The sequence below is a fragment of the Hirundo rustica genome, chromosome 13 (genome assembly GCF_015227805.2).
Source record: "Hirundo rustica isolate bHirRus1 chromosome 13, bHirRus1.pri.v3, whole genome shotgun sequence".
NCBI classification, from domain to species: Eukaryota; Metazoa; Chordata; class Aves; order Passeriformes; family Hirundinidae; genus Hirundo; species Hirundo rustica.
Window position 1 is genome coordinate 11,160,053 of NC_053462.1, and position 21,969 is coordinate 11,182,021.

Consider the following 21,969-nt stretch of genomic DNA (forward strand, 5'->3'; position numbering starts at 1 on the left):
CTGCCAGAAAGGCACGCTAAAATAATTCCAAACCTAGCAGGGACCCATCAGTTGTTTACAATTACTATGGCTGTTCTGCTATTTCCCTTTTGCTCATTATAAAGCCTTGTAACGTTCAAATATATTTTTCAGAAGGCGAATGCAAGGATACAACTCACTACTGTACATTTGTAAAGCAGCTAAAGTTATGCTTAATAGACACCTACAAAGAAAGATGTTGCCAATCATGTCAAGAAATGTAAGTCCTCTATGGCAAGTTCATGATGCTGCAGTGAAGAGATGAGAAGAGGTTCATTAAACTAAACTGCTTGAAGTATATTCTTGTAAATGAGACATTAGTTGTAACAGTTAAATGGCAACATGGGGCTAATGAAAACACAGAACTGTGGATTGATGTGCTGGATAAGGTGTTGTTTCTGGGAGCTTTCATTTTTCATTCTTTGCAGTGGAACTTCTAGTGTTTTAAACGTGTCTGGATTAGCAAGATAATATCATGGCATATCATCTGTAAAATTTTGCAGGCCATAATTTATAATTTTATCAGTGACAAAAGATTACCTAAAAGCTGCAGTGGTTACTGTCCTTAACTTATGAGGAAGAGTCATGAAAATACTTCTAAAGATTTTTGAAATGCAGCAACTATTGACTCCCAGGATTTTGGTTTGTTTTTTTTTTTCATTATATTTAACACAATTTTTAAATTTATAGAAGCTGTGGCTTATAGCTGTAAAATTTTGGCAGCAGCTTCATTTTCGTAAACAGCTTGAGCTTAAGGGTTGATCTCACAGGATATGTTTTACGGATACTAGCCCTCACATGGATACACAGAAGTACATCGAATTTTTCCTGCTTGTATTTCTGTGCATGCAGTAAGAAACTATAGATCCTTGTACAATTTTCAAAGGAGCAACAGATCTCTTTTGAATAAATGAGGTGCCATTTTTAATTGTTTCTATTCTAATTCCAGTCTCTGAAGTACAATCGAAGTTCTGGTATGATTATGCTTTTGTACTGATATTAAATGAAGCTTCCTTGTCAGAGCTGTGAACAAACACTTGTGAGGACTGTTCTCTTGCACATCAAGGCAAATGAGGAGCCAGTAACTTGCCAAAATAGCTGTCTATTGAATAATAGAATAATCATTCCATTTTTCTCCATTAATGGGGAAAAATGTCCAAGAAAGAATTATTAATTAATAGAAGATAGACAAGTGCAAGAAATCTATTTTGAGCATTTTTCCATCACAACCATTAACCATCTGAGTCATTTGCAAGTTGATAAATTCTTACCATGGTATTTCACCTGGGTAAATTATCTTGCGTACTGCAGATTGTCTGACTAGGGCTTTAAGCAGAGAGGACCCCACAGGAGGCAGAAAATAGATGTTTTATCCTTTTGTAGTTTCCAAACTACTGCTCATACTGGAGGCCTGAATGCTTACTTTGACTTGGCTCTTGTGTTCCGTCTGTGATGGGCAGAGGGCTGGGAGTGCTGTGGGGGCAGTTCAGACACAGTGTCCTGCACAGAGGGTTTGCATCACTGAGAATTAGAGTAGCACTACTGTATAGAAAGCATTTAGGATGGACTATTGTGTCCAAGGCTGACTGCAAGGAGAGGATATTCCTGATCATTACCTTTTTAATCAGCAATGGGTCTTGATTGTTTAAGCAGTTTTTTTTAAATTAAACATTTGTAAGATACTTTTGTAGATATTTATTGTCTGATTTAAAAGTGCAATATTTTTTCTTGTACAGTGTTTAATAAAGATTTTTGGACATATATTTTTTCTTATTACCAAAATTTCTTATACATGTTTTCCCTTTATATTTAAAGTTTTCAAATGTTAACACATAGCATTTTTTGTTGCGTTAACTTTGGCTAAGTATGCATGCTGTACTGAAGCAGTGCTGTAAATGTTTGTGATTACAATTGGCATGACATTCCTCTGTAGATTATTTTATTGCTTCTCCAGTAACTGAAGATTTTAGCTTCTTGAATGTAGTTTTGATATTTCTGAAATAAAGTATAGTTTGATTATTCAACACTGTGATTAACCTCAGATTGTTTATTACCGTAATTTGCATGGTAACTGTGCTTTCATTCTTTGTTATTTTCTCAACCTACTTTGTCTGTAATTCTGGTATTTTTTCAAAGCCTCAGATTACTCCTTATTTTTAACAGTCTATCAGATATATTGTCAACTCCACTGCAGTCTGCTTTGCACTGCTATTAAGAGACAACATAGAGGTAACCTGACTGAAAAAGTGGGAAGATAATTTGCCAAAACCCAAATGTCAGCTCTGATACACTGAAATCTAAAATTAGGGTTCTTTAAAAGGTGGAATAAAATTGCATTTCTTTTTTGGGCCTTCACCAAGCAGAGATCATCTGGATCTGACAGAACAGCTCCATGTTTTGTATTTAGTGAGTGATGGCAATACCTCCATGAAAAAGAAACTGTTTCAGAACACCTACCATGTGTGAACAGTCTAAGAAATAGTATGAACAAGAAAAGCCTTAACATTTTTTTTATTAAATAGAAAATTAATGTCTAACAATGTAATGGTGGTGTTTCAGCATTATCCTAGATAAAAATATTGGCAAAGGCTTTATTTTCCTTTTGAATTCCATTTGTGCAATCTTCAAGAAAAGCAAAGGCTTTGTACAGCAGTGCTATGGAGCCTGCTGCTGGATGGCAGAGTGCACAGAAAGCTCTCTCAGAATAGCAACTGAATCCATTAATAGCTTTTCTGCTTTTACATCTTGGTTTAGCATGACATCATAAAATGCTTTTTTAACGGCTGTTATTTTGGAAAAATATTCGTTTTCCAGCCATCTCTTCATTTGGTCTGCATTTCAGTAATTTGTTGCTTATGAAAAAGTTGACGTCAGGTATTGAATAGTGTCTGAAGGTTTATAATATCATTTGATGCTTTTCCTGGAAGCACAATCAGTGTGTTGGGGCTTTTTCAATTGTGAAGTAATAAAGGCTTCTCTCTTTCACTATTAAACTTAAGGGAAAACATTGAGGACAAAATGAAAGGAAATATGCCCCTCCACCCTAAAAAAGCCTTCAAACACATCTGCAGAGGAACTGTTAAATGTATCTGAATATGCCCTCCCCTTCCTCTCAAAACGTTTGTACTGTGCTGGTAGGTGGCAGCAAATGACTTTCCATAACTTAAGGGAGGGAAGTGACTTCAGAACTCAAAAAACAGCTGTGAAAATTTAAAAAAGCATCTGGGCTCCTTCACAGACCCAGCAGCAGAGCCATTTTGAGCAGAACATGCAGGCACATGTAACTTCATGGACTCAGACTGCATTTCTTGCTGCCTAGAAAGGAGAGCTGGAGGGCATTGGCAGCTTCTGTGAACGGCTCTAGAGGTACCAGGACTCTGTACAGGATGTAGACCTGGGCAGGTGTGACTGTGCAAAGTTTTCGTCTTGTATCCTTGTGAAATGACAGAGAATGACTCAATAGAGTGTATTTTTTTTTTCTTTTGTGGTACAGAAAGATGGCAATCAATTGGACTGTTTCCTGTCCTGTTTTTAGGATCTTGCAGGTTTACATCATCCTTGTTCACAGTCTGAGAGAGGTGAATAATTTTCAGACAGACAAGTAAAACTGATTTGCCATGTCATTAACAAAGTAAGTGATCCTACAAAAACACAGTACAAAGATGAAAGTTCTGTAAAAGTGACTGATGCTCTAATAATATCTGGATCCCTCTCATGCAATGCTTTTGTGCACAGCTGATTAGCTCAGATCAGTTTTCTTGCTTTCACATGACCCAGTTCCTGCTTTAAAAATGTTCCCATCATTGATCTTAGCCCTTTTATAAGAGACTTTGTTTATGAAGTACAGCCACATGATTCTGCAGAACCCAAATACTGTTCTACACCAATGGGTACAAGAAATGCAATACTGCGAAAAAAATCATTCTGGAGTAGTGTGATAGAGCATGACAATATAGTTAATCACAGAACTATTAATTGGTACTTGCTTAAATCATGAACAAAATAAAACTAAAATTGATTCATCTGGATTTCTCAAAATCGGCTAAAGATAAATAGAGAAAATACTAAATATTTCATACAGAGGCAATTACACGTAAAATTTCTGTAAAAAAACTGGTGTCTGTGTATTTGGAAGAAGCAATTCTTTGAAGAGGAGACAGACTGAAGACAGGCTGTCTATAGGTTTCTGCATCTCAGCTGGTATTTCTTTTTTCACCTGAATTTACTCTATTTTCTGTAAATCTATGCAGTCTCATCATGAGATTTGATTGAATTTGTACACTGGGTTTATCGATGATTCAGCTGGGAAGGACACATGCACTAAGTGTCAGTGTGTCCAAGGTGCATCAGTTCTGTTTCCTTCGGAAGTAAGGCTGAAAAGACAATCAGGGAAATTGGGAAACAGAGTTTAATGACCTGCTTTTGGTGGATGAGTGATTTAAACTATGTGTACAGAAAAAGAGTGAGGTTACCACTTACTAATTGCTACCAGAAATTACAGTGAGACCTTTATACTCACTTCAGATCTGAATGAAGTTAAAGTAGTGACGACTAAAGCTAAACCCATGTTTTTAGAAATGCCTAGGTGTCATGGCATGCTATCTTGTGATCTGAGCAGAAAAATATAAAGAAAAAAAAAATTACCTACTACTGAGATTATTACTGATTTCTTAAATTATTGTAAATAGCATTATTTGCTTACTGTGTAAAATATTTTATCAGCAAAAGATGTGATTTCACATATACAATCATTTGCAGAAAAAATCAAATAATTAAATATGTTATAAATATGCTTGAGATGGAGCAAGATGAAATCTGGGGAGTCAAGGAAACTAGAATGCACAATTAGAGAACGGACAAATGCCATGTAGGTAGTAGTGTTCCTTCAGCATTTGGCAAATCTTTATTAGTCTTGTAATAAACTTTGGTTTGGCTTTGGTTTTCTTCAAACTTCTAAAAGCAAAGTTTTCTGTATTTAATTTGCTTTCAGTGTTATTTAAAGAGAAAATGAACAAATTGATTTCCAACTATTTCACCAAGGTGCTTGAAATATTGCACTGAAGTATTATGACACAGCAGGTACTTCCTCTGGAATAGGATTACAGTTTGACCCAGAACATTCTGGAGACAGCTGGCGGTAGAATCTGTGACCCTGAGAATCTGTGTTTACATAGACATAACCCAAAGCACCCGGATCAAGTCCTGGGCAGACCTCTGGCTTCTTTGGAGTATATTCAGTGCGATACAAAGTTTCATCTTTAAAAGGAACTCCAGTAGCAACAGCATGTACAGGTTTGAAACTTTGAGGTGGATTGGGCTGATGCGGTATGTAATGGGACCTGAATGTAGTTAAACTAGAAAATTTTCCTGTGGGTTTTTGAATTTCCTCTTCTTTCTTAATAAGCCCTTGCCGACAGACGCTCCAGGGTTGATAATGTTCTTTTGTAGTAGTCTTCCCTTGAAAGGGGGCAGGGTTTTTTCTTCCAGGAGCTGGTTTTATGGGGGCTCTAGGAGCAACCTTGTGTGAAATGTAATCAAGACGGTTTGAGGATTTGAGATCCATCTTGTCTGTGGGTGGAACGTACTCTCTTGGTTTGTGGAACTCTGGTGCGGTGACCAAATATGGCTGATAGCGATCCTGGAATTCAGTGGTTCCTTTAAAAGGATCATCCGATCCAAGTTTCCTGCTTTCAGGCTTGCAGCTTTTTGCTTGTTCCCCAGGCATCCCTTTAAAATCTCTCTGGTGGGTTGTGAGATCTTCAAAGGGTTGGTCGCTTGGCTTGTACTCTTCTCTTGGCCTTACGAACATGGGCTCCATCTCATGGACAACATACGCGGTGCGATGGATGGTGTTGGCATCGAAAGGCCCCTCTGCCAGCTTGGTGTCACAAGGTTTACAGCTTTGGGGGGGATTGGGTTGCCTAGGGAAGTAGTCATCTTGAAATGTAGAAGGATTTCCAAACCTCTCTGAAGGTGGCTCGTACACACGCTCCACCTTACAGGATTCCGCTCTTTCACCTTTCCATAATCTGTAGTCATCTGTAAGGCAAAACCAAAATTCCGCCTTACACATGTGTAAGACTTAAGACCATTCCTTTAAAATTAAGACAGAATCTTCTGGTATTAAATGTTGCAAAACAAAGAAAATGGATGTAAGTGAAAATGATAATTTTATGTGCATGTTTGTGATCTAATGAAACTGTCTTCTATTATAGTGTGCGATAAAAGCAGACCCCCAATACTGTACCTGGTGCCCTGTTTTGACTATTTGCTCAACAGAAACTGTGAACAAATTGAAAATAGCCTTCTACATGTTTTAAATACAGTATCTTCTATTTTACTTAAAAGATTAAGCACCTTTGCGCTGACCATTATTACAGAAAAATTTATGTCAATACAGATCATTACTAGGATGATGACTAGGACGAGGATAAGCTACACCATGCACAAACAGAAGCCTAAACTCCACTTTTGACCTACTCTGTGGAAAAATAAGTCATATGAGCTAAAACTACCTGAAAAATACACTGCACCCTAGTTTCCATCCGGTTTTGCTGAGATAGCTTAACCAAGTGCATGCTGGAATTTCCTTGTAGCCAAGCAATAGGTCTCCCCTCAACCACTGGAGTGCTGAATGCTTTAGGGCACCATCACCTGCTTTCTAATATGTTTTACTCCCTGTCCCATACCAACAAATCAAGTTTCTAATATAGGTAATTCCAAATGCTACCTTCATCTTGGTTATTTCTCTTTCTGTAGGGGGGCACATATTCTTACCTCGATAGGTTGGGATGGTATCCACTTTTGCTTCTGAAGTGTGTTTCCTCTCTCGAGGCCTTGCTAATGTCACCGGTCCTACTTTATGAGGACTGTAATCTCTCCGGTATATGGTTCCCAGGTCAATCTTCCCTGACTTTGGTCTATATTCTGCTTGTGGCCGAAAAGGTCTTGTAAGAATTTCATATGGTAAATAATCAGATCTGAATTGGGGAAGAGAAAACATTAGTCAAAAAATCTTGTCTTCCTTCTTAAATCACTTTTGTAATTTTTCCACTATATGGAAAAATAACAGAATGTTTACTCTGAAAAACCTATCAGACACCCTGTGTCGGAGGGATAGCACAAAGGAGAGAAAACCACAGTACATAAATCTACGGTCTGTGATGCATTATAGTCTTTACTCAAAGGTAGGTGATGAAGTAAGTTTTTTAACACTCTGAGTCCCATTCACAGTTTAACAATATTATTTAAAGTATCTGAAAGGAGACTTACAAAGTTGCTATAATTTTGCAAAGAAATTATCAGCAGAAGCAGAGAAAAACTCAAATTACTACAAGTGGTAGCACTTAATGATTGCATGAGGAGAATGGAATATAATCAGAAACAGCATTTCACTGTTTTTGTATAGGCACATTACATTAAAAGGATGTATATTACATATGTGGGTGTTTAAACAGTCCATACAAGTACATGACCAGAATAGCATTTGGCCTGTCTATTTACATTTCTCTCTCTTTTTTTTTTTTTTTTTTTTTTTTTTTTAATAATAATAAACAAATTTCACCAGATGCCCTCACAGCTTAGAAGAAGACAACAACAGTGGAAAAAGTAAAAGTTGATGCTGCTGTAACATCACTAACAATGAACGGGTGATTTTTTTTTAAATTCCTCAAAAGATACTCTTTAATTCTGTAAGCTTAAATCAGAATCCGTGCACAGACAGGATAAATATACTGAACCCCTATACAGTTTGCTTTCTTAAAACTAATAATTTTATTTAAATTAATAATCTGAATTTAAAAAATCAATAAGAGAATCCCAGTTCTTTTTTCTTAAGATTTCATTTTTCCACTATCTTGGATTCTACATATGTATTACAGAAAGTTCCCCAGCTTACCAGGTTTTCCATAAGACCTAAATTTCCCTTACAGCCTGAAAACAAGACAAAAATTTTTCATTCTCTTTACAGGTTAAAGGCTGCCATAAAGAATGCAAATCTTGCTGTTTGCATGCTTTGCTATTTTTTACGAGCTTTTTGTGGTAACTATAGTATAAACTAGTATTTCTATACTCAACATTTATACTTTAAATATGCAAAAAGTGCAAAGGATGCAATGACTGCATTTTGAGAAGACTGCAATACAATGTTTAACCTTCACCTAAAAAACAAAGAATGAAAGACTTTATAGACTAATTAAAAAACATTGTTTAAAAATATTTACTTGAATGTTGTGGTGCCGTCCATTCTCCCCCGATCCTCTTGGATCTCCGATTTTGGCTTACAGCTCTCGGGAGGGCAGACGTTGCCATAGCCAGGATACTTCTCCAAATACTCAGTTTTGTGGCTCGGATGCACTCCATCATCATAAAACTTTGTGGATCTATGGCCACAGCGATGGCGTCTGGGTCAAACACATCAGAGCAGAGAATTTTGAATCGTTTCATTTAAGAGGAAAACACATACTCTGTCTACTGGGAGTGAATAACAAATGGGGAAGATTGAACAATGTCAGTAGTTTTTGTTTAAAGTCTTTTCTGAGTGATAAAACCACAAAATATTGTGCTGATGGCAGAGGTCCCAGAGTACATCATAATAACACAGTAATAAAAGCAGAATCAGCTGTGAATTAGTCCTTGGTGCAGAATACAAAGGATGGACAGAGATGATCTCAGTCCTCTAAATGATGCTACCACCAAGATGCATTTTCTTCTTGTTTAATGGTCCTACTCATTTTATTTGGAAAAGTAACTAACTGTGCTTCATTTCTTGTCTCAGATCATCTCTTTTTTACTGCTATTATCTCATCACTTGTCTTTTTATTTCGGTACATCTCAGCTATTTTCACCACTACTGATTAACACTTTTTGATTAAAAGTTTAGTGGTGCGAATTCTCATGTGCACTTCTAGTGCTCTGCAGGCCGTTTAAGACTTTTCAACTCTTATTTTTTCTCCATGGATTGACTAAATTCTCTATCCAAAACACATGTTTATTTGAAAGTAATGACACCTCTTTTTCTTAATAGGTTTTATTTCAATTCCTCCTGCATTTCATTGATGTCTCTATCAATGACACCATTGTGCAAAAAGGTGTTGGGAAGTATACAATGACAATTTATTATTCATACCTTGTTTCCAATTAATGTTCCATGAAATTAAAATTTAAATGTTGTTATTCTTTTGAAAATCTTGTAACATTAATTCTAATTTGCACAATGCACATCTCTGGCTGACCTCAAGGAAATATATAATGACAGGTTTTCCTCCTACTTACCGCTGACAACTTGCAATGCAAACGGAAAAAACGATAAATAATTTTTCAAATAAACAAGTATTGTAAAATTCTGTGATGAAAAGCAAAAATATCTAAACCCCAAGAAAGGCAAAAGTGTACAGCTCTTAGTAAGTACAAATAAGGTCAAGTTTCAAGAAGCTAGATATCCAAAGAATATTTCAAAGGTCTGCAGAGAATTTTAGCTAAGACTGAATACCATAAAGGAAAATAAAAATTAAAGCAAGGTAAAATAGAATACAGAAACAGATATGAAGAAGTCTTGGTGGGAAAATGAAAAAAAAACACTGAAAGAAGTTCTTGAAGGCTGCAGATCCTAAAGCTGGTATTAGTTTGTGCTGCCTGATTTTGCCAGCTCAGTAGTTCAAAAAATGAAAGATAAATTAGCCCTATCTAGGGGCTGGAAGAATCCAGACCCTTTCAAAGCCGTGGGTGTTTACTCCTTTTCAATCAAGTCAATTAACAAGTGAGAGACCTTTTCAAAACACAGTACGGAAAGGAAAAAGGAAGAAGAGGGAAAGAACAGGAAAGGTAGGAAAACAAGGAGGTAAGTGTGTGCTATTTCTCACTACAGTGTTTGCCTGTCATTACATTTGTCACGAAATTCACTTTCACCTTAGTAATGTTTTGTTCAGAACGTACAAACAGCACATGCTGTGTCCCGTAGCATCCAAAAGTAACAGTGAAGCAGAAACAAAAGACATTGAATGGATGGTTTGAAAGCTGCTTGAAATATGGGTTATCAAATTATAATGGTCTTCATGTATTTTTTGGCATACAATTCAAAGGAGTTGGAAACAAACATTATTCATCTGCAAAAGCTTCACTTTGGTAACCTTCAGTTTTCACCATAAGCTGGTCTGGAAGACCAACCACCAAACAAAACACCTTTTGTGTTCTGGGGTCACCATTCTGTAAGGACTTAATTCTGAACATTTTTAAGCAATGTTGTGAGTATATCCCATGCATTGCTGAATGGACATGCTACAAACTGAAATAGATGCTAGAAAAAAATAATTACTGCAGACTGAGCCTGTAGTTCTTGGTAAATACAAAAGAGGGATGAAAGCAATCTACTCTTACCTCTTCAAGGAAAGAGATGGTTGCAATTTTATTAGAATTCATTGTTCATCCAATAATATCTTTCAAACCACTCATTTCTAGCCTATAAAACAATCCTGAACACACTCTAACTGTGCACAAGATTACTTGGAATCAGATGAGATTGTTGAGGAAGTTCCTACATCCTACTCTGAGCTGTGAAAGTGCTTTCAGTTGGCCTGAAGGGTAATGTAAAATTACCTTGTGAATTTGACTTGGAGAAGAGATTAGGGGATTTTTGTTTAACTGATAAATCTACTTTAGGATGTTGTCAAATTTAGAATGTTGCCCAATTGCTAAACCAAAATTTTTCATTTAGATAATAACTTTATAAAACTAATTATATAAGGCATCACAATGCTAGGAATCATCAGGGAAGACAGATTACAGCTCTGATAAATGAAATATGTTGCTTAGCCTTCACTCCTTGAGACACCGTTTATTTTTAAATTCTTGTATTTATCTTCATTTCCACCCCAGAGTTACTGATAATTCAAATGAATCTGGTAAGAATATATTCTTTTTCCCATGCCTGACTGGCACTTGCTTTATAGATTATTATTCTTTCCCTTCTCTGTGGGAGACTATCTTGTGTCTTGCATAAGGGTTGAATAGAATCTCAGCTAAATAAAAGTGACAGTACCTCAGCTTTCTTGTGCCAAATGCTCTTGTTCTAGTTATTTTAGTAGAATGCTGGTGATTTTAACTTTATTTAAAGCCTGGCATATATTCTTTTTTAATACAACACTAGCAAGACCCTTGAAATTCTACCACAAAGCATTTTCCTCTGAGAGAACTAGACTAATGAGAAAAGCTTAATATTTGTCATAATAGAAAACTCACTACCCTTCCACAAACACAGCTCAAAGCTTTTATTTCTAATTTCTTTTTATTTTTTTGCCAATGCACACACTATGGTCTGGAAGACAGAAATGATGGATGGACATTGTTTTTGAGAGTCACATACTTTCCTGTTCTTGACAGGAGATCTGGTAGTTTTTACTGGGTTTGTATTTATATGTGGTCAGTCTGATGGCTTAAGTAACCCGTATTTCAGAGAAATCTTCTTTCCTTTTAACTCACATCTATTCAGGAATATAGATTTTTATGATAATGAAGGGCAAGAAATGGGGAAAGGCTGACAGACTGAGGAGAAGATAAAGCAGTAGTTTATTTTTGTGTCTCAAAACAACTTTTAAGCTTTTGTAGGCTGCAATTATCTTTTATAGCAGACAAATAGTATTCTTCAGTCCAGAAAGTTCATCTACCACATAAGCTTTATTCTTTGGAAGCCAGATTTAACATCCTGTGCAGAATGAAGTTTTCTCTTATTGGGTTTTCTCCCTTGTACATTTTTTCAGTGTTTTTTTAAAAATCTGTTGATAGGGGGATTGTTTCCTTCTATTTTATTATTTAGAATTAAGCAGTAAAATTATACCTCCATAAAAAGTCCTGTAAATAGCTAAATGATAATGTCTACAAAACATTAGATATTTATAGTTGCTTTGAAGTCTCTGCTAAGCTGTGTATACATTCCAATGTCCAGGTAACACTGCCAAGTGACCAAGAAGCCTTCCCCTCAAAACAGAAACACTGTACACTGAAGCAAACACAATGTGCTGCCTAAACCAATAATGGCTAAAGATTTTATTGACTGTAAAAACTTCAGTGAGGTTTATTTTAAACCACAAGCTTTATGCATATTTAATTCAATTATTTATATTATTGAACTCAGCTTTTGGATTGAGAATTTTTGGTTGAGTTGAACCTCATTTTATACTGTCTCATTGTGTTATCTCACCATCTTTCTACTTGAGCCCAAGCCAGGTTTGTTATCTCATCATGAAAACAACGTGTTCCAACTCTTCATTAATCTTGGACTTAAGAAATTTATGGGGCAAAATTGACCAAACAGCCTTGGCCAAAAAGAACATGAGAAGCTTTACTCAATGCCTGCCTCACAACTCTGTCTACAGATGAAAAAAAAAAGTGGCTGATAAACAGATAGACAGAATTCTCACACAGAAACACAGAGGGTGCCTGCTCTGCAGACTTTGATATCAAACTTACGGGTCATGGTGCACTTTGCAACCACAGGGTTTGCTCTATCCTTCAAAAAAACCTTGAGCACACCTCTGTGATATTATGATGGCTATTCTTGTGTGTAGTTGATAGATTTTTTTTTTTTAAGTATGAACTGAATCTTTGAATCCTAGGGTGATTATTTTTTTGATTTTTTTTAAAGTTGACAGAGAAGAAATTGAAAATATTAACAGTTGTGACTCCAACCTGTAAATATATGTCTTAATTTTGAAAGGTCAAAGTCCCTTATTATTTTGGGACACCTGATTTGTGCACTTTTTTCCCCCACCTATGGCATTGATAATATTGCTTATAGACCTGTAATAGAAATTTTCCATAAAAAATTGCCTACTGTACCCTCTTGTGTCAGCCTTCTTGGGTCAAAGAGGCTATAGGACAATGATGAGCTGTTTGTCTCTCTGTGGGAATGTAAAGCAAAGTGCTGAGTGCTACTGGATGTGCTGGCAGAAGGGCAGATACATAAAATCTCTTTTGAAGGCGGCAGTGCTTGCACAGGTTTCTGACAAGGTTGCCAGAACTCTTCAGAAGGTTCCTTTGGTGCAGTCTTTCAATGGGAGCTGGCTCTGGTTTCTGGAAAATCCTGCTTCTGATTTAGTCTGGGTGGCTTTTAAAGATTGTCTTTATTCTGTTCTATTTTAGTCCATTTAAGACCTTCTTTTACCTTTACCTGATTTAAATGTCAGAACACTACTTCACATTTATTGAGAATGTGCTCATACTTGGGTCCTACTCCCCAGTGGCCCAGGGTGCTGCTTATGTCATCAATGAGGTTGGGAAAGTCCTCTGGGATTATGAAGTCCAACCTGTGAGTAAATGCCACCATGACAACAGACCATGGCACAGAGTGCCACATCCAGTCTCTCCTTAAACGGCCCAAGGGACAATGGCCGCACCACCTTGCTGGGCAGCCCATTGCAATGCCCAAACACCCTTTACGTGAAAAAATTCTTCCTAATGTCCAACCTAAAGCTCTTCTGATGCAGCTTGAGACTGTATCCTCTCGTCCTGTCACTGGTTGTCTGGGAGAAGAGGCTGAGCCCCACCTGGCTAGGATCTCCTGGAGGGAGTGGAAAGGTCACCTCGAGCTTCCTTTTCTCCAGGCTGAACACCCCCAGCTCCCTGAGCTGCTCCTTGTAACCCCTGTGCTCCAGACCCTTGCCCAGCTCCATTGCCCTTCTCTGGACACACTCCAGTACCTCAATGACCATCCTGAACTGAGAAGCCCAGAACTGGACGCAGCACTCGAGGTGTGGCCTCACCAGTGCCCCGTACAGAGGGACAATCCCTGCCCTGCCCTGCCCGGCCACCCCGCTCCTGACACGGGCCCGGTGCCATCGGCATTCCCGGCACAGGCTGGCTCCTGTTCAGCTGCTGCTCCCCAGCACCCGGGGCCGTTCCCGACGGGCACCTTCCAGCCCCTCTGCCCCAGCCTGTAACGCTGGGTGGGGCTGTCGTGACCCAAGGGCAGCACCCGGCCCTTGCCCCTGTTGAACGTTGTACCACTGGCACCATTGCACGGATCCAGCCTGTCCAGGTCCCTCTGCAGAGCCTTCCCACCCTGCCGCAGACCGGCACCGGCTCGGCGCGGCGGGCGAGTGCGCCGAGGGAGGGCGGGCGGCGCAGGTGCGTGCCTCACTCACCCGCAGGAGCAGATCTCGCAGATGCAGCGCGGCGGCCCCATGCCCCGTCCCCCGGGCCGCCCCGGCCGGTAACCAGGGACGCTGCCGCGCGCGGCACCAGCGGCTCCCGGCCCGCCCCGGCCCGGCTTCCGTCCGGCGTCACGGGGCGGGATCGGCAGCGGCCGAGCGGGGCGGGCGCGGCTTTCCGGGAGCGGCGGCGGAGCGGGCGCAGGTGCGTGTGCCCCGCACGGAGGGCCCGGGCAGCGGGGCCGGCCCCGGCGCGGCCCTCACCCCGCGGGCGAGCGAGCGAGAGCGCAGCGCTCTGCCCCTCCCGGGACGGCCGCGGGACTGGCAGAGCGGGGGCAGCGCGGCCGTGCCCGCTCGGGAGGGGAAGGGGAAGCGGGGCCGGGGGGAGCCGTGATGTTTGTGCCGCTCCTGGCGGCTCGGTGTTCGCTGCCGGGCTCCTGGGGCGCGTTCGAAGTGCAGAGGCGGCCCGTGGTTTCGGGTGTCCCCGCGGTGGCGGAGCGTTCGTGACGCGCTCCACGTGTCGCGGGAGGTTTCCCCGACGAGCTGCTCTAATCGCAGTTTGCGTGGTTGAAAACCAAAGCCTTTTGTCGAGTTGACGCCCCCAGTAAAACACTTTGCTCCGTTCGCAGAATTAGCCAGCGATGGTGCTCACAAGCGTGGGAAAGATGGTTGGCCTCCAGAAGAAGGCGTCCGGCATCAGGAATATCTGTATATTGGCCCACGTGGATCACGGTAAGGCAGGTGCTGGTGACTCCTCCTCGTGAGTGTTTAAGTGGTGGTGAGACACTTTGTTCGCTGTTCTAAAGTAGTAGGCTTCTGTGGATTTAGCTTTAAACTGTCTTGAACATGATTCGGAAAAGTAAATCTACTTTATGCATCTTTTTCTTAGCCTTATACAGCTTTGTCTTACGTGAAAGAGCATCACACTATAATGATTTGAAACAGTTGAAATCGAGTGTTTTCTATGATGGTGAATGTTGACATCAATTTGATGTATGTTTGCAAGGCAGAATAATATTTTTCCATGTTTTCTTAATAGAGCAAGTTTTTATGTAGGTGGAAATAGTAAGGACTTTTTGTAGAACACAAATATTTTGTTTAATTGCATGTTATGAAGGGGTTCTGATGTACTGTTTGATATTTCAACTCCTCCTCTGGTCATGACAGGTAAATTTGCATCCACTCTTCAAAAATAAATTTGTGTGCATGTAACAGGAGTAATTGGATTTGTTTTTTGAAAGTTAATTTTTACTTCTCATGGCATTTTATAATCTTCATTAACGTTGATATCCTGGAATACTATATGTTGAATCTTTGTATTTATTTAGCCTGAGTAATTTATTTTTCTTTTCAGGCAAAACTACTCTAGCTGATTGCCTTATATCTAGCAATGGAATAATCTCCAGCCGCTTGGCAGGAAAGGTAGAGTTACCCTGTCACTTTTAACAGAATTCTGGTGTGTACACGCTGGGGTTGTAAATTCTTGGTCATTAAGGAAATTCCATCTATAGTCTTGCTAAACCTCGTTTTTCTCACCGTCATACTCTGACAGTTGATAAGTAAATTGTGAAGATATTTCTACAGACTTACTGTCTTTTGTTTCTGTACTCAGCTGAGATACCTCGACAGTAGGGAGGATGAACAGATCCGAGGAATAACAATGAAATCTAGTGCAATTTCACTGCACTTCGTGAAAGGTAAGTTGTTGATGATGGCATGTATGAATTTTAATATATGTTTCTGTTAATTTCCCCTGTATCTTCATTGTTACTGTTGTGATCTTTGTGTGCAGCTTTTACTTTTGTGTTTCTCAGTGTTAGGCCATAATCCTGCTGAGGCTTAGGCAAGTAAGTTAGCCAAGATAATTGAGTTCCATCTCAGGGTCAGGAAGAGCATCTTCAATCTTATCTCCGAGTGGAGGCCATGAGAGTAGTTGCCTCATCTTTTATTTTAGATATAAATATTTCTATTTTGATCTTAAGTCTTGAATTAATGTCACTTAAAGCAAGACCTTCTTTCAAAAAACCCCAAGTTTTAGTACAGTCTTACTACTTTGTTGAGATCCCTGTTACACTGTGCTGTAAGTGTTTTCATGGTGTAGTTAGTGTCAGGACATTAAAAAATAACAGCTGAAGCAGTATAACTGGATGGCTGGAAGAAATATCTTTGAAAACTGTTCTGAAATATTAATTTATTGTTTGATCCTAGGTGATCAGGAGTATCTGATTAATTTAATAGACTCCCCAGGGCACGTGGATTTTTCTTCAGAAGTATCTACTGCTGTCCGACTCTGTGATGGTTGCATCATAGTGGTGGATGCTGTTGAAGGAGTCTGTCCACAGGTGAAATAAAGTGTATTAAGTAGAGAAAGAGGGGAGTAGTCTGAAGTGGGTTATATAGAAATAGGTGATGGGCTGACTAAGAAGTTTTACGAAACTTTTAATGAATGACAGTGCAGTTGAGGTATGAAAGTGAATAGTGAAAATCATAGTTGTGCTGGAAAACTGAACAGTGTTGGTTAATGGGTGTAGAGGTGCAGGGTTGAAACAGTGGGTATGCCATTTTTCAGGTAATGGAATACTTTGATAGAGAGAAGTCTTAAGGGAAATGATTTCACATATTTAAGTGGGCTTTCAGGGTTTGGAAAAGAATACACAAAATAATGAGGTTACTTTTTTTCATGGCTCGATTTTCTAAATAGTTTGGGTTTTGTTATTATGGGTGTTTTTGCCATGAAATCCCACCATTCCGCAGAATTCTTCAATGACTAACACTGTACACTGTGGGAGTCAAATTTCTGGTTTGAGTGTCAACCTGTCCTTCACTAGTTGTTTATTCAATTTTAGAATTAGATTTGATTTTTTTCTTTAATGTTCTGTCTTTTTGATGCTCTCAGGCTTTCTGTAATGGGTTTTTTAATAACTCTTTCCTTCTCAGACTCAAGCAGTCCTGCGGCAGGCATGGCTGGAGAACATCCGTCCAGTCCTGGTGATTAACAAAATCGACCGCTTGATTGTGGAGCTGAAGCTCACCCCTCAGGAAGCATATTTGCACCTTAAGAATATCTTAGAACAGGTATTCATGCTGAGGTGTCATTTCACACAGCAGACTTTGTGGCGCTGTATAACATCCAGTCTGATTTTTAAAATTGAGGTGTATCTTATTCCTGATTGGTTCTGAGGTTCATTCAGAATGCCTGGGATGGAGAAAAGAGTAGTACATGCTTCTTGACAGGTCATCAGGAAAAGCTTTTGTTTCTAGAAGTAATGTGCTGAGTGTTTTGTTCTTCTGTTAAATTGCTTAAACTTACTGGAGGTAGATAGATGTTAGACTATTCCTGATACTGATGAATTTATGTAGGGATAAAGTTGTTTCATCTTTTAAATCATGGTTTAAGTTGCTGTCAAACTTTTTTCCCTTGGGAGGGAAGTTCACTTGAGGGCATTTATCTGCGTGGTTTCCCTTTGCCCTCTGTTGTTTGCTTTGTTGGCAGAAACAAATTCCTATTTCACCATTCCTTGTTGTGAGAGACAAGGTGATACTCTATCTGATTCAGTCCTGGTGTGGCTGACTTTGACTTGGAAGCTGCATGGTGTGTATATCAAAATGTCAGTCTCATAAACTCCTGTGGTCTTCAAATGTATAAAATTAGGTGTGTTTTAATTGCCAGTGAATCACAGGCATGCTGCCTTGTTAACAAAACTTCTCTTTTTATGTTTTCGAGGGTGGGAACATTACATTTTAATTGCAAGAGTTGTGAAAGAGTGAATGAATCTGAGGGTGTTTCCACGTGTCTTCTAGATCAATGCAGTCACTGGAACACTTTTTACCTCCAAAGTGTTAGAAGAAAGAGCTGAAAAGGAAACAGAAAGTGAAAGCGTTTCAGATGCATCTCCGGGAGATCAGATTTATGACTGGAGTACTGGATTGGAAGACACTGATGATTCACATCTCTATTTTTCACCAGAACATGGAAATGTGGTGTTTGCCAGTGCAATTGATGGCTGGGGTTTTGGGTAAGTTTGAGATTTAATTACTGACTTATTTTAAAATTGATTACTGCCATTAATCTTAAAAGTATTTCAGCTGCATCATGTTTCTAAAGATGTTTGTTAGTTTTTACTGTGATACGCCACTCTGTGTAAATTACCTGAGTGACAGGGATCCTGTTCTACCTGCACAGGAGCTTCTGAGCCCGCAGTAGGGTCCAGCCTAGCCTGGCAATTTTCGTAGTTGCTGCTGTTGGATAGACTGTAGCAGACAGGGCCAGCGGCTGGTTCGGGGTTCGCTGGGGCGTTGGAGGGCAGCGGGAGTGTGAGCGGTGCCCGTGTTCTGGTCGCTGGCCACGAGGTGGAGGCGTTGTCTTCATCCTGAAGCTGTGATTAGAGGGATGTGCTCGGTGGTGACACAGGCAATGTCCTGAGTGCTGCAGAGCCCTTGAAGAAAATCATCTCCAGGATTTTTAAATCGAAGTCAGACTGTAAATCGGGTGCCATGCATGGTTTGTTGTCCAACACAAACAGCTCTTATCTCTTCAGAAGGGAGGGAAAATAAAATGGGCTATTTCAGTTTAATTATCTTTCAACACTATTTTTTTTTCTTCCGATGAACCGTCAGGCTCTGGTTGTGATAAATCATATAGCGGAGGGGGGAAAAAAAGAACATTTTTCTTAATTACCTTCAAGAGGTTCTTCAGGACTGCCAGCTACAGTAGTGTGTGCTGAAATATGGATCAGTGGAGCTTTTTCTTAATGGTGGAAAGTCTTGACTGCTCTGTCTTGGTTGCGGGTTCTTTTTCTGAAGGTATTAGCAGAAAAAAATTAACTTATTAGGTAGTGGCAGCCTCATCCAATGTGGTGGATACATGTGCTTTTCTCATAATCCTCAAGTGTTGAAAAATGCCATTAATACATATGCAGGAGCTGCTGGCACAAGAATCTTGAAAGTTTTCCCTGAATTGAGAGTTTAGGTAGTTTCTGGAAAATAAATTTCTTTGGGCTTAGTTCAGAACTCACAGCTTATGTGTTGCTGACATGGACAGGTCCTCTTTTTAGCTGTGTAAAAACTCAAGAATTCTGAATTTCAAAGAAAAGATTATCCAGTAGCACTGTTCTGTAAACAGGATTGCAGTTGTGTGTATTTTTCTGCATGCACAGGGAGCAAATATGTGGAAGTATTTTCTATTACTGCTCATTGAATGTTTTCAGCAAGGAAGCCATAGCACGTTCAGAACTCCCTCTCTGAGCATAAGCAGGCTGCTTTTGTTAACTCATGGGGGCTGCTGAACAACACAATTGCCTTTACAACACAGTTATGGCATTACAGTTTTATATAATCTTCTTGGGTTTACTCATTATTAAAGCAATGATTCAGACAACAAGAAGTTTCATAAGTGGTTCATTAAAAATAATTACCACCATCTGATGGCTCAAAGGTGACTCAAAAGAAAGCTTGGTTTTTAACATCTCCTATTCTGGTCCCAGACCATAGTTAAATGTGTCATGGGAAGTCCTTCAGAGAATAAGTCTGAGAGTCATCGCTAATGTATTTATAAGGTTTGTGTTACGCTTTTGAGTTTTTGATGAAGGGATAGTGCACAAATGTTTACTTCAATAAAGCCTTGAAGCTGACTTGAAACAAAACAAATCCATTCAAATGCTGTTGATGTTTTTGATCTGTTATGACTCAATATTTTTGCAGGTGTAAATGTTGAACAATGTGAACTAAAGTGAAGACAATTGAAAAAGTGGGAGTGAAACAAAGATTTGAGATTTTTGTGTGATTTTCACTTAAGCTGATGTTGTTAAAAACATTACAGTTCCATCAAGATATGTCTTCTTTGCTTTCAGAATTGAACATTTTGCCAAACTGTACAGCCAAAAAATTGGAATCAAACCCGCAGTACTTCTGAAGACTTTATGGGGAGATTATTATCTAAATACAAAAGCAAAGAAGATAATGAAGGGTGATCAGGTATGGAGGATGTCAAAAATCTAACCTGATTTTTTTTTTGAGTCCTTTTTTTTTTTTTTTTTTTTTTTTCCCCCGATTTTATTCCTCATAGTGTATTCTGAAACTTGACCTCAATGCCTGTTGACTCAGTGTTACTGGAGGTGACTCAGTGTTACTGGAGGTGTAAAGTCTCCAGGACAGCCTTGCAACAACACTTGGAGCATAGAACATTCCAAAACTGACCGCTCGAATGCTGCGTGGAGGAGATCTCATCTAACAGCGCTCACTAAATAAGGGACATTGCCGCTTCAAGATTTCAGCATTGAGTGAAACACACAAGATGAAGCGAAGATTAACAGTGTAGAAACAAGAGTAGCGAGTGGGTCTCTGTCCTCTGTGAAGAGCTCTTCCACAGTTAATGGTTTAGGATATTCACATTTATCTCGGTATTTAGGATTTGAAAAAACTTTTTTGCCATAGAGAATTTCTGTTGAATGCTCTACTGAGGCTCTGGTGTGAAAACTACACTTCTCTAGCATTAAGCATTTTCACCATTACAAGTTAAGAGAGGGTAGTTTCCTTATTTTCACGTAATCCTGCGTTTTTTTCTGTTTACATAAGTAATGATTAATAGTTGTAAAAGGGGTGATAAGTAGGCTCAGGGTAGTTATGTGCCATGTTTATCAGGTTCTTTTTCTGAAATTGAAACCCTTGTACTCCACTTGTAAATTTCATGTTTATTTTGTGCCTTAATACCGTTCTTATAAGACTGACTTCTTGATTTTGAATAAAGGTTTTACATGTTCCCAGTGAAAAGTGCAGTCTTAAGCCTATTGAAAAAATGAGGAATTGCTGGTAATGAGCTGTTTTTATCTTCTTCCAGTCAAAAGGAAAGAAACCTTTGTTTGTGCAGCTGGTCCTGGACAACATTTGGAGTCTATATGAGGCTGTTATGAAAAGGTGAGGACAGCTAAAAAGTTTTCCTGGTATCTCCTTCCATGTGCTTTGGTGATTTTTTTTTTTAAATACTCAAAAATAATAGATACTGGTTATATATTGCTTCTGTGGATTTTTAATCTCTTTATTATTTTCCTTCCAGAGACAAAGAAAAAATAGAAAAGATAGTCACCTCTTTGGGATTAAGAATTGGTGCCCGGGAGTCACGGCATGCAGACCCAAAAGTTCATCTAAATGCTATTTGTAGCCAGTGGCTACCAATATCTGATGCAGTCCTCTGTATCCTTAAAAAATACGATTTTTTTTTTTTTCTATTGGCAGTTCTCAGACTTCAGAGTATGCTGACATATGTCAATGTGTGATTTGATATAATTTTTTTTTTTTTTTTTAAATTTTTGTGCCTAAGCTATCTGGGCCTATCTTCTTGCTTATAACATTACAAATTACGTATCTACCATTTTTTTTACACTTCTGCCAGCTTTGTTTTTTTGTACATCTTATTTTTAGGAAACAATCTGGAGGTAATTTGACAATACACCTTAATTATGGGTCTTCTGTCCATGAAGTTCTGTAGATGTCTGGTGTTATGTTTTAGGCAGAAAATTTCTTTATTCAAAATCAACCTTTGCTGTTTGTCAGCTGTGCCCATTGTTTGTACAAGGATATATCTTATTTTACGGTAGAGGTGTACAAATTATTGATGTATAAATACTAATTACTTCTGTAAATCTTGCCTCAGTTGTGCTGTTTTCAGCTTCCCAGCTGCACGTAGGGTGGGATGGCCACCCCTCCTTAACTCTGCCCCTGATAAGTGGCAAAAATTGTTGCTGACCTTAGAGGGGCCTGAATGCACTGTGACAAAAGCTGGATTTGGGATCTGCTTCTGCTGGCAGCTAGGGCT

General features: G+C 39.1%; 3 protein-coding genes across 10 annotated transcripts in view; 2 read left to right on the forward strand and 1 right to left on the reverse strand.

Moving 5' to 3' along the window:
- The window catches only part of ADAMTSL3 (ADAMTS like 3), a 177,760-nt gene extending 174,111 nt beyond the window's left edge, over positions 1-3,649 (forward strand). For 7 of the 8 annotated variants that reach the window (XM_040077703.1, XM_040077702.1, XM_040077704.1 and 4 more), the window contains one exon: positions 133-2,042. In XM_040077703.1, coding sequence (XP_039933637.1) covers positions 133-242 — 110 coding nt within the window. In that variant the 3' untranslated portion in view covers positions 243-2,042. Of the gene's footprint in view, positions 1-132; positions 2,043-3,553 lie in introns of those variants that run through there. The other variant, XM_040077708.1, reaches the window with a different exon arrangement.
- A 1,195-nt stretch (positions 3,650-4,844) lies between these two features.
- Positions 4,845-14,256, reverse strand: SAXO2 (stabilizer of axonemal microtubules 2). Its single transcript, XM_040077461.2, has 4 exons — positions 14,154-14,256; positions 8,241-8,420; positions 6,796-6,998; positions 4,845-6,057 (listed from the first exon to the last, which is right to left on the reverse strand). The coding sequence occupies exons 1-4, from the start codon at positions 14,192-14,194 to the stop codon at positions 5,084-5,086; spliced, it is 1,398 nt and encodes a 465-aa protein (XP_039933395.1). The 5' UTR covers positions 14,195-14,256; the 3' UTR covers positions 4,845-5,083.
- A 36-nt stretch (positions 14,257-14,292) lies between these two features.
- The window catches only part of EFL1 (elongation factor like GTPase 1), a 63,978-nt gene continuing 56,301 nt past the window's right edge, over positions 14,293-21,969 (forward strand). The window contains exons 1-10 of the mRNA XM_040077587.2: positions 14,293-14,364; positions 14,789-14,891; positions 15,514-15,581; positions 15,772-15,856; positions 16,368-16,501; positions 17,097-17,234; positions 17,961-18,175; positions 20,009-20,132; positions 20,995-21,071; positions 21,211-21,347. Coding sequence (XP_039933521.1) covers positions 14,801-14,891; positions 15,514-15,581; positions 15,772-15,856; positions 16,368-16,501; positions 17,097-17,234; positions 17,961-18,175; positions 20,009-20,132; positions 20,995-21,071; positions 21,211-21,347 — 1,069 coding nt within the window. The 5' untranslated portion in view covers positions 14,293-14,364; positions 14,789-14,800. The remainder of the gene's footprint in view (positions 14,365-14,788; positions 14,892-15,513; positions 15,582-15,771; positions 15,857-16,367; positions 16,502-17,096; positions 17,235-17,960; positions 18,176-20,008; positions 20,133-20,994; positions 21,072-21,210; positions 21,348-21,969) is intronic.